Genomic DNA, 16184 nt, shown 5'->3' with positions numbered 1-16184 from the left:
CTTCTGTCTGAATGATCTTGGCAGAATAAAAATGGGTTCTCCTCACCTGTCTTCTCCTCCTGCTCAGGATTATGTCACAAGAGTGCAGGGTTCTTTTCTCCTCCAGTGTGTGTGCTGTGTTTTGCCCCTCTCTGCTGGTCTGCGCCTCCGAACTAAAGCAGAAACGACACAAAGTTGCTGTGTCGTCTTAAAAGTACAGATATCTCATTATGCCTCTCACTTACCAGTTTTATGACCAAAAACTTTTTGGTAATCTGGAACACAGCCCAGATACGGACAAAGAGCCCGAGCTCAAACTCCACAGTCTGCTTTCCTATCTTACTGCGCACTGTGCGCAGAAAGCAATTACCGGGTGTGTCACAGAGGTAAAAGGTCAAAGGTAAAGAGGTGACTGGGGGGTCTTTGCATGTAATTTCTTTCATGCAATAACATTATTGATAACATTATTAATACTTTAATAACATTATTAATGTTTTCATTTGATATCAGAGGAGGGAATATGACATTTTTTTTTACCAAAAGAGCACTTGAGGGAGAGGAGGAAACAGAGGCCCCATTTCGCTCCCCTTCTGCACGTGCCTGCAGCAAGACATATTTCTACAATAGGTAAAGTAACAACCCATAATTAACTTTAGAAAATCTCACATTAAAAAAACTGAATCATCCCTTCAGGATACCAGGGATCACTGACCTGTACCAGTTGGTAAGTGTCATCATGATGTAGAGAGATGCCAAAAAAAGCATGAAGTGGAAGAAGGAGTAGCTGTACTGGACCGTGTCTTGTTCATTGTCCACCTTCCTGGGCCCCAGTGACTCCTCAGACATATCACTCCTGCTGCTCTCCTTAATATGAATAGCTGAAGGTTTGGAGGCCATGGTCAACTTGTTTACCTGGTTTGTGCTTGATGAGCGAATGCTGCAAATAAGAAATATCAATGGAGAGTGTCCATAATATTTGATATGACCATGAATATTTCTAATATATAATATTACATTATATCATACTGGCTCCCTGTTAGATTCGGAATAGAATTCTAAATTCTTCTGTACACATTCAAGGCCATGCACAACCTCGTTAACCCCTGACTTTCTGATCTTCTTCACATCTCTACTCCCTCCCTCAACCTTATATAATCCTCTTCCAATTGGTTTACTGTTCCTCCTGCCCAGCCCAGCAACACGGGGAGCAGAGCTTTCGACCGCTCTGCTTCCAAACTATTTTCTCCCTCCGAATAGCTGCAACACCGACACTCTCTACCAGTTCTTGTCTAAATTCAAGACCCATCAGTTCAATTGTGCTTACTATCTGTCATTGCCGGTTCGTTGTAATTTGTAATGTTTGTTGGTTTATGTAACCTTCATTTTTTTATGCTGCTTGATTTGTATGGTGTCCGTGAGTGACCTGAAAGGCACTTTTAAATAAAACATATTATTGTTATTATTATATTATGTTCCAGTTTATTGTAGACTAGTACAATTGCTTTGCCTCAAACTGCCACACAGCCAAGTCAGGTTGTCAAATCGTGATATTGATTCTAGAAAACTGTAGTTTTTGTACATTTGTATCAGAAGCAAGCCATTTTCATCTTTTCCCCACTTGGGCACACAACTTTTCAGAGTGTCACAGTAGACAAACAGACATCAACCCCCTAATCTCCCTTGCAATGGCTCACCTGAACAATTGTAGCCGAGAATTAAAACTGTGTGTTGCTGCTGCAAATCGCAATTATGTGCAAATTTCTTCAGTTAAAAATGTAAACACGAAAGCATTGTTCAATGGTATTTTGTCAATAAGGCTGATGTATGAGAAAATCTGAATGATTTAATTAAGCTGCAAACAGGGGTAATGAAGCTGAGTAATAAAGCTTGTTATCAGGCCTAAGCAACTAAACATTGCAAAGGCCTATTGGAATTTTGGTTCTAATTCATCCTAGTCTTGTCCAATACCTCAATATCCTGGTTCAGAACTTCTTATCTCCAAATTAATGACTGCTCTTAGTAGGTTCCTTTGTGTTTCCCACCAGGTGGTCTCCAGTAGTATTTAATCATCCCTGGCTTAAGATACAGAACTTTTGCATAAACTGGACCATGTCCTGCTTAGATTCCTGGAACAGCCTGCAGTTTCCTCCAGAATTTCCTGTCTCTTACTCCCTCCCATCCTTACGACTGTTAGAGATTATGAGATAGACATTGGCGGACGTTGAGCGGAATGAGCAGCAGAGATTTCGCGAGAGCTGTGCGTAAGTAAAATGGCGGCATATATGTAGTCCAAATCAAATCCACTCAGGTAAGTACAAGCCAATAATTGAAAATTAAACAAAGAAAGGTTTAAACATTAACAATTGTCTTGTATTTCACGAGGAAACAAACTGGACGAAGAGACCTTGACCAGCTACCTGGACGAGTGTTTTGACAACATCGTAATGGGGAAGGCTAGAAATCCCGCAGCCACAAACACACCTTCATCTAAACGCTCCTGTTCTAGCTCAACCAGTGCTGCTTCTACTTTGTCTCCAGAGAGGAGCTACAGCGACGTCCTGGAATCCATCGACAAAAAGCTAACCAGCCTGGACGCCCCTCTCGCCTTGGTAGAAGTCCTACATGAGGAGTTTCAAGCCCTGAGAGAGTCGGTGGAATACAGCCAAGCGCAGCTAGCCTCCGTTACCGCCAAGAACAAAGCACTGAGGGTGGAAGTCACAAAGCTCACCTAGGGGATGATCCAGCTCTTTGGTGAAAATAGGAAGATGAAAGAATCCATTCTGGACATACAGTCGCAAAGTATGAGAGATAATCTTGTCTTTGCAGGCATTCCGGAGCAGCAGGAGGAGGATCCCAAGGTGACAATCCGTGAGTTCCTCCAGCAGAAGCTGAAAATCCCGGCGGATCAGGTAAAAAACATCACCTTTCATCGGGTCCACTGGCTCGGAGGTAAGAAGCCCGATAAAATCTGTCCTCGTCCAATTGTAGCTAAATTTGAGCATTATAAACAAAAAAAGCAGGTCAGAAGTCGGGGCAGAGAGCAGAGAGGAACGGATTTCAGCGTTAATGACCAGTTTCCAAAGGAAATCCTAGATCGTAGGCGAGTGGTATTCCCAATCAGGAAGAAATACATTACTGAAGGCGTCAGAGCTAGGGTAGCAGTTGACAAACTTTATATTAATGGTCAGTTGTTCAGGGATCAGAAGATCACTCCTTGGCTTTATTAGATACACAACAGGTGGATTTAATGCATGTCACACTTGATAAAAGTGCATAGAACGGAACACAGTGATAAATGAAATATATGCACAGCTCTAGAGCACGTTGGCACGGTATGAAACCCATAACCCAGCTACAACTGTAAGTCATCTTAACTCACCTGAGTTCCCTAATGTGTTTACTGCCTGCTATAACTCTAGACAGAGAGGAGTAGTGATTTTAATCCACAAAAACGTTAGTTTTACAATATTAGACAAAATTATAGATCCTGGAGGTAGATTCATAATAATAAAAAATTCTATTCATAACCAAAAGTTATGCATTATCAGTATATATGGTCCAAATGTCCATATTCTCATTCTTCCACATACTTTTCCATGCACTTTCAAAACACGGGATTGTTATATAATTATTGGGGTGACCTCAACTTTGGTTGAATACAACAGGCACTCAGCCCAGTTGGCAATCATTAAAAGTAGTCAAACAATACATGAGGGATTTTGGTCTTTGCGATGCATGGCGATCTCTTCATCCTAACAGTAAGGAATATACTTTTTTTTCAAATGTCCATCATGCCTACTCTTGTTTGGACTATTTCTTAATCAGCAGCTCGCTGCTGTCGGACGTTTCAGAGGCTGTAATTCATCCGATTGCTGTTAGTGATCATGCACCTGTTAATTTAACCCTAATAAATAAAAAAAAGAACCCAACAAAACAAGAGCTGGAGACTTAATACATCACTGCTTAAAGATAAAGAATTTATAAAAATGTTCGAAGAAGAATGGGCTTCATACTTGGAGTACAATGATCTACCAGGCACATCAGCATCTATACTATGGGAAGCAGGGAAAGCAGTGATAAGAGTTAAAATAATTTCATTCTCATCTCATAAAAAGAATATACAAAACAAAAAGACTCAGATATTAGAGGAAAAACTTAAGTTACTAGAAACCTCCCAAGAAGCGGAAAAGTTTGGTAAAAATTAGAATTGAACCAATATATTGAAAAGCAAAATAAATTTCTAATACAAAGACTTTGAATAGAATTTTTTAACATAGCAATAAACAAAGAAAAAATGACTATATTTGCAGTTACAGACTCAACTGGTAATACATTACATGATCCGGAATGTATAAAAAACACCTTCCGAGATTTCTACAAATCTTTATACACATTCAATTCAATTCAATTTTATTTATATAGTGCCAAATCATGAAACATGTCATCTCAAGGCACTTTACAAAGTCAAGTTCAATCATATTATACAGATTGGGTCAGATTATACAGATTGGTCAAAAATGTCCTATGTAAGGAAACCAGTTGATTGCATCAAAGTCCCGACAAGCAGCATTCACTCCTGGGGAACCGTAGAGCCACAGGAAGAGTCATCTGCATTGTACATGGCTTTGCTGCAATCCCTCATACTGAGCAAGCATGAAGCGACAGTGGGAAGAAAAACCACCCATTAGCGGGAAGGAAAAACCTCCGGCAGAACCGGGCTCAGTATGAACGGTCATCTGCCTCGACCGACTGGGGTCACAGAAGACAGAACAGAGACACAACAAGAGAAACAAAAAAGCACAGAAGCACACATTGATCTAGTAATCTGTTCTACATTAGATGGTAGTAGCGGGTGAGCCGTCTTCTCTGGATGATGTCACAGTTAACAGAACGCCAGACCAGGTGTACCTACTATGAAGAGAAAAGAGAGAGAACAGAAAGTTAAAGCAGAAATGACAACACATAATGCATAATTGAAGAACAGTAGAACTCAATAGAGTGAGAAAATTAGATCCTGATATACTCCAGTAGCCTAAGCCTAAGCCTATAGCAGTAAAACTATAAAGGTAGCTGAGAGTAACATGAGCCACTAGTTATAATTTTTGTCAAAAAGAAAAGTTTTAAGCCTAGTCTTAAAAGTAGACAGGGTGTCTGCCTCACGGACCAAAACTGGGAGTTGGTTCCACAGGAGAGGAGCCTGATAGCTAAAGGATCTGCCTCCCATTCTACTTTTAGAGACTCTAGGAACCACCAGCAGACCTGCAGTCTGAGAGCGAAGTGCTCTGTTAGGAACATACGGGGTAATCAGAGCTCTGATATATGATGGAGTTTGATTATTAAGGGCTTTATACGTTAGAAGAAGAATTTTAAATTCTATTCTTGATTTAACAGGAAGCCAATGAAGGGAAGCTAAAATTGGAGAAATATGATCCCTCTTGTTGATTTTCATCAGAACTCTTGCTGCAGCATTTTGGATCAGCTGAAGGCTTTGAACTGCATTTTGTGGACTTCCTGATAGTAAAGAATTACAATAGTCCAGCCATGAAGTAACAAATGCATGGACCAGTTTTTCAGCATCACTCCTGGACAGAATGTTTCTAATTTTGGCGATATTCCGGAGGTGAAAAAAGGAAACTCTGGAAACCTGTTTAATATGGGATTTAAATGACATGTCTTGGTCAAAAATAACACCAAGATTTTTTACTTTATTACCAGAGGCCAGGTTAATGCCACCCAGATTAAGTGATTGGTTAAGAAGTTTATTTTTTGAGGACTCTGGCCCAAAGATTACAACTTCGGTCTTGTCAGAATTTAGATGCAGGAAATTTAAAGTCATCCAGCTTTTGATGTCATCAAGACATGACTGCAGTCGAAGTAATTGATTGGATTCATCAGGATTTATGGATAAATATAGCTGAGTATCATCAGCATAACAGTGGAAATTAATCCCATGCTGTCTAATAATTTTGCCTATCGGAAGCATATATATAGTAAAGAGAATTGGTCCAAGGACTGAACCCTGTGGTACTCCACAGGTGACCCTAGAGTTTGAGGAAGATTTATTATTAACATGAACAAATTGGAATCTGTCTGACAGATAAGATTTAAACCAGCCTAATGCTTTCCCCTTAATCCCTACAGTATGTTCAAGTCTTTGTAGGAGAATATTGTGATCAACTGTATCAAACGCAGCACTGAGATCTAAGAGGACAAGTACAGACACAAGTCTATTATCTGAGGCCATGAGAATATCATTAGTGACCTTCACCAGAGCTGTTTCAGTGCTATGATGAGCTCTGAAGCCTGACTGAAACTCCTCAAGTAGGTCATTACTTTGTAAATGTTCACAAAGTTGATTAGCAACTACTTTCTCAAGAATTTTAGATAAGAAAAGAAGATTAGATATAGGTCTGTAATTTACTAACTCATCTTGATCAAGAGAAGGTTTCTTAAGTAAAGGTTTAATAACAGCTACTTTCAAAACCTGTGGTACATATCCATTTACTAAGGATAGATTAATCATGTCTAAAATAGTGCCACTGATCAAAGGGAATATGTCCTTAAACAACTTGGTTGGGATTGGGTCTAACATACAGGTAGAAGGTTTAGATGAAGCTAAAATTTTAGATAGCTCAGAAAGCTCTACTGCTTCTAAACAGTTCAAACACTGCGCAGATTCTAAAGATTCCTCCAATGCTGCCTCACTTACTGAGGACGAGGTAATCATGTTTGGGAGGATGCCAATTATTTTATTTTTAATGGCATCAATTTTATTTATGAAGAATCCCATAAAATCATTACTACTAAGAGCTAAGGGAATGGATGGATCAACAGAGCTGTGGCTCTGGGTAAGTTTGGCAACTGTACTAAAGAGAAATCTAGGATTATTTTTATTCTTTTCAATTAATGATGAAAAATATGCTGCTCTAACTCTGCGGAGGGTCTTGTTATACAACAATAAATCCATCAGATAATGACATCGAGCAATTTCTGGATAAAATAACACTTTCTAAATTATCAGATAGTGAAACAATGACCCTGGATTCACCACTGACAACAGTTGAAGTTCAGGAAGCTCTATAAAGCATGACCAATAAAAAAGCTCCAGGTCCAGATGGTTTCCATTCTGCTACCATTAGTCTTCTGCTTAAGCCAGGGAAAGCTCCTATGTTTCCCACTAGCTATCGTCCCATATCCTTAATTAACGTGGATATTAAAATAATCTGTAAAGCTTTTGCAAAACGATTAGACAAAGTCACTCCTCTCATAATCCACCCTGATCAAACTGGTTTCATTAGAGGAAGGCAGTCATTTACAAACACACGCAGATTACTTAATTTAAAAGGTAGTAAAAGTAAAAGCCGGTAGAAATAATTAATTATATTTATATAAAACAGGATTTGCAATACAGAACAGTGACTAAGGTTTTAACATTAAACTAAACAAAATTTTATTAAAATATGTTTTCAGCTGAAATTTCATTTCAAAAAATAAAGTTCTTGATCAATCACTTAATCTGGATGGCATTAACTTGGCCTCTGGTAATAAAGTTAAAAATATTGGTGTTGTTTTCGACCAAGACATGTCATTTAAATCCCATATTAAACAGGTAAAACCGTGTGTGGACGAAACATTCGGGGGTCGTAACCAGCGCACGCTCTCCCCCCTTTAAACTAAGGGGTAACTTAACACGTCTTTCGGCGTAGCCATAAACTTGTATGTAACTGTATGTATGTATGTATCGTATGTAACTAAATGTTCATCTGTGTGAATTAATTCGGGTAAACGTAATGTTCATGGTTTTAAAATGTTCATTTGTTTTGGGAGAACTGCAGCTCCGTAATTCAAATGACATTTTAAGCATGGACTATGTTAACTAAAAGGGAAAGGAAAAAAGAGACTTCAATATAACAAAGTTTGTTTTTTTTACATTAAATATCCGGACCAAATTAAATTGATACACGGTGAGATTAACATGGCTTGAACAAAAATATATCAGCTTTGTTAGAAAATTGGAATTGGTAATAAGCTTTACATAAAACTTGTTGAGTAGTTTTTAGCCCTTAAGTAATTTAAAATTACTGAGATCTCATTGCTTGTATTAATAATGATTCATCACAAACCAGTCCAGTTGAAAGAAGTTTAGATATACATGATTTTTGATTTAAATAGATGAGAAAAACTGTGCTTTGAACAAACTGTATGGAACTAAATATGGTTGCTTTTCTAAAGGTTCTCTTATTCATTTATTTTATTTATTTTTTACTTGGAATTTGAATGCAACTAATGAGAAATTTTGAAAAGCGTCAAAATATCAGAAGGCCACGTTACACGCGTCATCAGTTACAAAATCATCTGATGTTATTAGTTATGCTGAGCTGAGGCGATCCTCAGAGGGACAGTTTAACCTGAAACAGGACAAAAGATATGATAAACAAATCTGACCATGATATAAACATCTGAATGTTATGGCAAGGCTGGGTCTGTGTGTTCTGGCCTGGGGGCACGAAAACTATGTCAGAGGGAAAAAAATAAAATAAAGCCAGCTTCTGAAGGGTTAAATTCTAATTCTAATCTTGGGTTGTTTTGGGTAGCCTTCTCAATGTGCTTACAGGTAAAACTTATCATTTACTGAGAAACACTAGAAGTTCAAAAAACTAAAAGGGAAAATCATTGCTTTAAAGTTTTACACTTGACCAATTTAGATTGAAAAGTTATATATGAATAAAGTATTACTACAGTAAATACACATGGTCAAAGGACCAGAAGGATATAAAAAAGTTTGTAATAATAAGTCAATAATCTTTGTCATATCGGAAAAATCATAATTGTGCTCCTTGGAAGCGTTTCGTTTTTTTGTTTTTCCTGTTATTTCTTTGTTTTTTTTACTGTATTAATACAGTAAATACACATGGTCAAAGTGTCAGGACTCAGTCAGCAGGGCTGTGCAGCTTGCTGCTGGTTCTGCTGCTTTCTCCACAGGTGTTCGTGGTTGACGGGTGGGTTAGGGTTACCTAACCCTAACCCTAACCTGCGGGCAGTTGAGCAGCACCAGGCAGCACTATAAGAACTGTGCGCAGACAGCGGGAGGATGCCAGAGTGTTACCGTCGTGGTATGCAAACCAGTTTCGGCCTCTAGCCTTATGATCTACCCAAAGTTGCTAAAACTCTTACCTCTGTGTCTCTCAGGTTCCTCCTCGTGTCCCGACACCTCCCTCTCGTGACTTCCCCGTTCAAGATCCATTGTTCATCCTCTCAAGTTGGTTCCCCTCGTGGATTCCTCTGAGTTCCTCCCAAGTTGGCTCCCCTCCTTTGGACCGTGACCTCCCTTGGACACAAGCTGGTTCCTCTCGCTGGTCTGGATACCTGGATTTCCCCGGTGCTGCTCAGATCCGCTGCCGCCTCCGTTCCCTGGTCTCCCGGACACCTGTGGCTCCATCACCAGGCCAACATCGAGTCCACATCACCACCTCACCGGTTTGGTCACCTCACTCAGTGGTAAGAGTTGTTCAGCAGCACATCTCCCGCAGTCTCCTCCTGCAGTTAACCGATCCTCTTGTCCTTCTAGATTACCCGGTCTCCCGCCTTCCTGGTGCCCCGTTCGAGCTCTGTCCTGCAGTAGCCGATTCTCCCCTGTGTTCCTTGGTTAAATAAACCTTTTTCTATTTACCTGTTTTCCCGAGTGTTTTCTGCATGTGGGCAAAACATATCAAACCAAACATGACACAAAGGACCAGAAGGATATAAAAAAGTTTGTAATAAGTCAAAAACCTATGTCATATTGGAAAAGACATAATTGTGCTCATTAGGAGACATTTTTGTTTTAGTTTTTTTGGTTATTTTTTTGTTTCTTTTTTTTGGAGGTGTTTTGAACAGTTTCAAAGGAAAGGTGAGGAATAGATATCATTTCCCAGGATCAGCAGAAAAGCATCAAGTTAAAGTGACACTAAAATGACCAGGGTTTTAACTGCTACTAACACTCTTGTTTTTCTCTGAGTTATTGCTTTCAGATTAAAGGAGACACCACCTTTCTGCCAACAGAAGACTCTGAGAAGACAGTGCTAGCAGTGCGGTAAGGAGTCATAATCAGATTTGGACACTAAATTATGCTTAGTTTTAACCAAGTTATGCCAGGAGATCTTCCAGCGGGAAAGGTGGTGTCTTAAAGATGTTTGTTGCTTTCTGCTATTAACAGCTCTATCTTTCTGCTTCTTTTTATTTGCAAAGAAACCTGGTCAATATGATAGGAATGTGCTAACAGAGAGATTTAGTCTCATTTTAGACATTCTCAGATGCGAGAGAATACCAAACTAGTGCCGCAGTGACATGGGGGCTGATCCTTTGGACAAATGAGAAAAGGTGATGTCATTGACTTCAGCCTGATCCAGTTTTAAATTTTATTTTGTCAGAGGCAAAGTTTGATTTATTTTTAATCCTTTTATTTCTTTTATGTTTGTCATTTTTAGAGGGAACACTGTAGTTTCAGTACATTCAAAACTCTGCAGCTAGAATCCTGATGAGAGTGCGGAACACATTAGGATTATGTAAAGGTGAAAACTTTTAAAGAAGCAACTTGATGGAATCATAGAGCAACTTAATAAATTAAGTGGGTGTTATATCAACAGTTAAATAAATGAATCAATTAGTTTTCACTATAGGTAGAGTAATGTGAACTTGTAAATAGCATTTCATTTAATGAACATCTTAGAGTAAGCTGATTTCTGCTACTCTGGCAGGCATCAATAAAACGCAAAGAAAGATTACTGGCTAAAATGGATAAGGTTGCAATAAGATTAACATAATGACACATCCTACTAACTAACATGGGTAAATTTAGGATTAAAGCATCAGTGTACAATGGTTACAATATTTATGGAGATTTAATATCAGTTAAACATCCTAAGGGAAAAAACACATAACACTGAGTTTTAGCAACTGCTAACCTGAGGGCTTTTAGATCAGGATAATTTAATGGTTATCGTCTTACATACAAAAAATAAGTAAGATTAAATTATGGGGACATTTTGGATCTGGTCAGGATTGCTGGGAGGCTGTGATGATAAAAGGGTAACAGCTTGAAGATGTATCAGTGAATGAAGGTTTTCTCTGAGGAACATCAAAGCAGCAAAGACATCCCACATTGGAACTCCTGTTGTGTAAAGAACATTTTGAACGGGACATAAGGTGAGATCCTTACAATGAGAGATGTTCCACACAGGGGGGTGTGGAGACCCCTGGGGCATGGCACCCAGGACGAGCTGCTGTGGACTTGACACAGCTGGTGGAACCAGAGGGACGATGAGGTGGTCCCACAGGTTACCTGACACCTAACACTGACTGTAAAGGGTTCTGGGTTTTCAGGGTTGCTGAAAACAGAAAGCTTCAGAGAACCTTAACCTTTCCTGACCAGGCACTCAGAAAACATAGATCAGATTACCGAGGCCTAGACAAATAGGAACGCGGAGACGCGTTCATCCAAGAACTTCTTAATCAAAGTCCTTAATCCTCAGTTTAAGAAGATAAATAAATAAATAATCACAATGTAAGGTTTACTTTATTTTGGGATTAATTTGGGAACTAATTCTGATTTGCTTAGGTAGCTTTAGTTGTTCAACAATGTTAGAACGTTTTCAAAAAGCTCTCTTGCTCACTGCTTTGTTTTGTAGAACCTTGGCATCCTTGAACAGTTACTGGCACGGTATAAATATTTTGTCTTTTCTGTGCAGAACAGCACCTCGCTTTCTTTAAAAAAAAAGGGAGAGAGAGAGGGAAAAGCTTTCACATGGAAAGGCTTTCTTTTTTTCTCAGTTGGGTTTTCAAAATAAAACGGGAAATGACATGAAACGAATATGTTGATGAAATTATGTTTCAGAGAACTTCAACTGTCAGATAACAACAGTTAAGACACACATTGAAAGCATTCTGTTAAGAATTACTATGAATTTACTGCAGATACATTTGAACTTAAAGATTGCTCTTTTAACTAATAATTAAATTGCAGAGCTCTGGGAGCTAAATAATTGTGCACAGAAATATCTTGAATGTGAAAGTGCTTGGAGGATGTTTTAATAAATGACACATGAATAGGGATTTTGAAACTGAACGCTTATTACCATCCAGCCCAATCGTCCAGCCTGCGAGGGGGAACCAAGAAGAGGACTGGGGATGAAGAAGCCAGAGAACTCTGATTCCTTATTCTTCAACGGGAGGAGTTGCCTGAAGAGACCCTTAGCGCAATTAGATTAATTTCTGCCTTGTGGCATGAAAGGCCTGAAGGCTTCCTTAACTTTGCGTTCTTGACGTTTAGGACTCTTCTCATATTGTGTTGCTGTTTGTTTAACTGCTCTGTTCCACTGACTCACATGTTTGATTTTTTTTGTGTTATGAGATCTACACTTTAATATTACATCATGTTGATCAATATTGGTTTATGGAAAAAATGAAAACTGTTTGCTTCAGACACACAAAGATCAATGGTTTATGCACCTTTTTTGATTTGATATAGGAAGAACCAGGATCTGATTCAAAGATCCTTTAATATTAGCTGGTAATGTTAACACTTAGATTCAATACAGGGTTTTCAGGCTCAGATTGGCAGAGAGCAGATCTCCCTGGGAGGGGGTCCTTACCAGTTTTTACTACCCCCTGGGGGTAGCTTTTTCTGTGTTCCCCTGCCCGCACTGAACCTCTCCTGCCTTTGCTCCTGGTGTTGTAAGTTTGGAGTGGTGGATTATTGCCCATCGGAGGGGTGAGTGGAGAAAGGAGTAAGAGGGTATTCGGGGTGGGAAAGAGTAGACGGATTCGACCTTGGTTACTGAACAGGTTTAGCTTACCTAGTCTATTGTAATTTTAAAATAATGTGCGCATAGGTACCTAAATCAGGCCTTACTTAATTAGATGAACCCTAAATTGTAGATGAAAGGTAAACCTATGATCCTGTGTGTTAAAGCTCTATGAAGCATTCATGTTGATCTGTACTAAAAGTTCCAGCACTGCCCGGTTCCAACACGGGAACCCTTTGGGTCTCACTTTACGAGTTTACAGAAATGGTTCCTCTGTGTTTTGTTCACATTTTCATATGATGGGTCATCTTGTTTTGTCTTGATGCTGACGCCATCATCAAAAAAAAGAGGAATGTTATAAGGATTATTATTCTGAAGTCACTATGGCCTCACACCACTCGGACATAGGAGGCCTGGAGACCTGATGTCTGTGTATAAGTTCCACTGTTTGCCGAGTGCAAGGCTGAATGCTGCGTAGAATGATTATTGTCTATGATAGACTGTCTTTGTTATGTCTCAAACCAAGGCCACGGTGCAGTATTATGGGAAGCCCGAAAAGCGAGGCAGGCAGAGACAGGGCAGACGCAGACTGCAGCGGAACCGTGGGGTGCGATTACTTTCCATCTATGTGATCTCTGCTCTGTTTCTCAATAAAAGTGCTGGAACTATATCACTCCACCGTCTCCTTCTTCAGTAACTCAGGGAAGTCAGTTATCCGTTCAGAACTCCCATAACAGCTGTTTTTTTACATCTCTCTTTGCAGGTGATGAAGCAGACTGAAGACGTTTTATCATTCTCTCCCTTTTATCTCCTCTTTCTTTCACCTTTTCTCCTTTTCTTTTTTTTCTTGTTCTTCCTTTCCTCTCCTGCTTCCCCATTGTAGTGTCCATATAATTTGAGATATTCCCTGCATGAATCATAATAAAACTATTTACAAGCATAAATCAAGTGGAGCACTATGGCGAAAGCCGTACTGCTCCACTTGTGAAAATAAAATCTGTTGAGCTCTTTTTGGCATTAAGACAACAATTCTTATTGCCAAATTACCAGACAGGACACTGAAAAAAAGATAAGATTACAGGGACTGGACTGCATAGTTGGTTGCCATGGAAATTATTTGGTTTTGTTGAGTACTCTGGTTTAGGAAACGAGGTGAAAGAGCCTCCGATAAAATTTGAAACAGTAGGCCTGTTTTGAAGCATTTTTCTTTTGTTATGGGTGCGTTAAAATATGAGTTAAATTGTATGTTCGCACAGTAAAAAAATAAGGAATATTGGGCATCTGGACCATAAGAAAAATCACTAATTACTAGGGAAGATGGGGTGAGAGGAATGATTAGAGAGATGTGTGATTGAGAGAGATGTGTGTGCTTGAGACATTCTTGTTGTGAGTTTAAATGAGAGCTCTGCTGTTCAACTAAACTGAATGTAAGAAACTGAGTTTTTGTTGCTGTTGCTGCTTTTTTCCCTCATTTCTTCTTCAAAGTTCCATTATCAGAAGTAAAGTGTCTAATTTGATGAAGTAAAAGTGTATGGAAACCGTCATTTTATAAGAAAATCCTGCCGGACTAAGGTGCACATACTTACTGGAAGCTGGTGTGTTGAAAGAGAGCGGGTGCAGAGACTTAAACTTTGTGTTTGAGGGTTGGATCACATCGTGTAGTGGCTTGGCCGGTGCAAAAACTTTTGGCAGTAGGGTCTGCCTGCCTGCTATTTTTATTCAGTGAGAGACTAGGCGCAGACACACTAGGCTATTTTTGGGGCTGCAGTGAGCAGCTCCAGGAAAAACAGGAAACACACACTGTCACACGAACATACATGCACTATGAGTGTGAGTAAATAAGCATGCAGCACAGTCCCTCCCCTCCTTGTGCTCTGGCTGGGAGTGTGAGCGAGTTCTGCTCTGTTCCCCCCTGCCAAAAGGAAAGCACACGAACATCTGGAGGAACGTAAAGTAGCCAGTAGGAGTTTCGTTGTTTCTGCCAGGAAAGTTAACCCTTTTTGTACCTAGGTTTTCTTAATTTGGTTTAACTAAACTAGCGCAGAGCAGAATAGCTAACATTCCTATCGTGATTATTGGATTAACATACCCTGAATATGCTTAAAAAATTAAAAAAAATCTCTAAGAAATGGAACAGGAGAACACAGGGGTTTAACTCGCCCTGGCCTGAAATGGGCAGTTTTGATGCGTCTCTTTGCGAACAAATGGAAACCAGAATCATGGATTACAAAGCAAAGAATAGTACTAAAAAAAGGAAAAACGTGAGCTTGAGCCAAAAAGTTTAAACCTTTTTAAGGAGGAAGGTCAGGCTTACAGACACAAATTAAAACAGAAATTTATGGAAATGAAACAGGAGTCTCAAAAAGGCAACCCAGAAGCTTTAAGGCCAGTAGGACTTTATCCCTCGCTCTCTGGGATAGTAAACATTATGGGGGATTTTCAGTATAAAACAATGACAGTCTGATCTTAGATGCAATAAATCAAGGTGATAAAAATAAGGAGGCTGGAAGCGAAAACGGTTCCACAGAACATAGAGAGATTATGACAAGGGCCTCACATGTCAGTGTTACGAATGCCGGAGGGTCGGCGCACCAAAATGTAGGTTCTCTTACTGAAACACAACAGAATGCCCCAGTAAACATATATTTGTCTGTACAGAACGCAAGATCTCCAGCTGCACCACAAAAAAATTATGTTGCCCCAGTATGCTCAGATTCCCCTGTAAACACACGTGGGTTGACACCTCAGTATTGCAGAACTACAAAGAAAACATCTGTGCACCCGAGAAGCTCTCTAACAATGAGAAGTATGGGAAATACAAATATAATAGATTGTTGTGCGGAACACGCTACAAGGCCAAATAGCGACAGCTTTTGGATAAATTTAAATAAAGAAGGATTAGACTTACAAAGAAATTAATCGAACCATGATTGAAGGTTTGGAAATTGTGATACAAGAGCATGCCACAAAGTATGTTTTAGAAGGAAATGCTTGTGACCCCTCAGCAGCATATCCAGGCACAGAAGATACAGATACTGGCAGGAGATCTGATTTTAATTTGTGAGACACATTCAACATGCATCCACCTGACAGGTACACAGACAATAATCAGCTACCAATTCTTGTTAAAGGGAATGTTGCTCATTATGTTCCTTGGGCCTCTGCGGACCTGGTGGTGCTTGTTGCGGGGCTTCCAGACATACATGAAGGTGCAAGCAAGTGGATATGGGTGTTTGAGGAAGAGACAGTTGGTAAAATGCTTGCCATAGGTGACATTAAAGCTGTTTTTGCACAGTGCCTGGGAACACCTGCTATGGAAAACATGTTAAAGCAACATTACACCTGGATGCTCCAGCAATGAGCAAGACGGTTTGGGGTTCAACCTATTCTGGACAGCGTAGTGGAAAGCGCTGCGAACAGAGT

At 39.6% G+C, this 16184-nt stretch overlaps 1 protein-coding gene and 1 long non-coding RNA gene across 11 annotated transcripts in view; one reads left to right on the top strand and one right to left on the bottom strand.

Moving 5' to 3' along the window:
- The window catches only part of si:ch73-267c23.10 (serine incorporator 1), a 128635-nt gene that overhangs the window by 29506 nt on the left and 82945 nt on the right, over positions 1 to 16184 (bottom strand). For 5 of the 10 annotated variants that reach the window (XR_004930066.1, XM_036133561.1, XM_036133562.1 and 2 more), the window contains exons 9-10: positions 692 to 916; positions 47 to 152 (exon numbers count right to left, since the gene is read on the bottom strand). Coding sequence is in view for 8 of the 10 variants with exons in the window: in XM_036133561.1 (XP_035989454.1) it covers positions 47 to 152; positions 692 to 916 (331 nt within the window). In the remaining 2 variants the exon portion in view is untranslated. Of the gene's footprint in view, positions 1 to 46; positions 329 to 516; positions 598 to 691; positions 917 to 2707; positions 2968 to 16184 lie in introns of those variants that run through there. The other 5 variants (XR_004930067.1, XM_036133566.1, XM_036133567.1 and 2 more) reach the window with 5 other exon arrangements.
- Positions 8939 to 9677, top strand: LOC118561469. Its single transcript, XR_004930071.1, has 3 exons — positions 8939 to 9092; positions 9169 to 9477; positions 9548 to 9677. It is a non-coding gene; the product is annotated as an uncharacterized LOC118561469 (long non-coding RNA).

The sequence above is a fragment of the Fundulus heteroclitus genome, unplaced genomic scaffold (genome assembly GCF_011125445.2).
Source record: "Fundulus heteroclitus isolate FHET01 unplaced genomic scaffold, MU-UCD_Fhet_4.1 scaffold_64, whole genome shotgun sequence".
NCBI lineage: Eukaryota > Metazoa > Chordata > Actinopteri > Cyprinodontiformes > Fundulidae > Fundulus > Fundulus heteroclitus.
The sequence above is the reverse complement of the archived record's forward strand: the minus strand, read 5'-3'. Positions and strand labels throughout refer to the sequence as shown.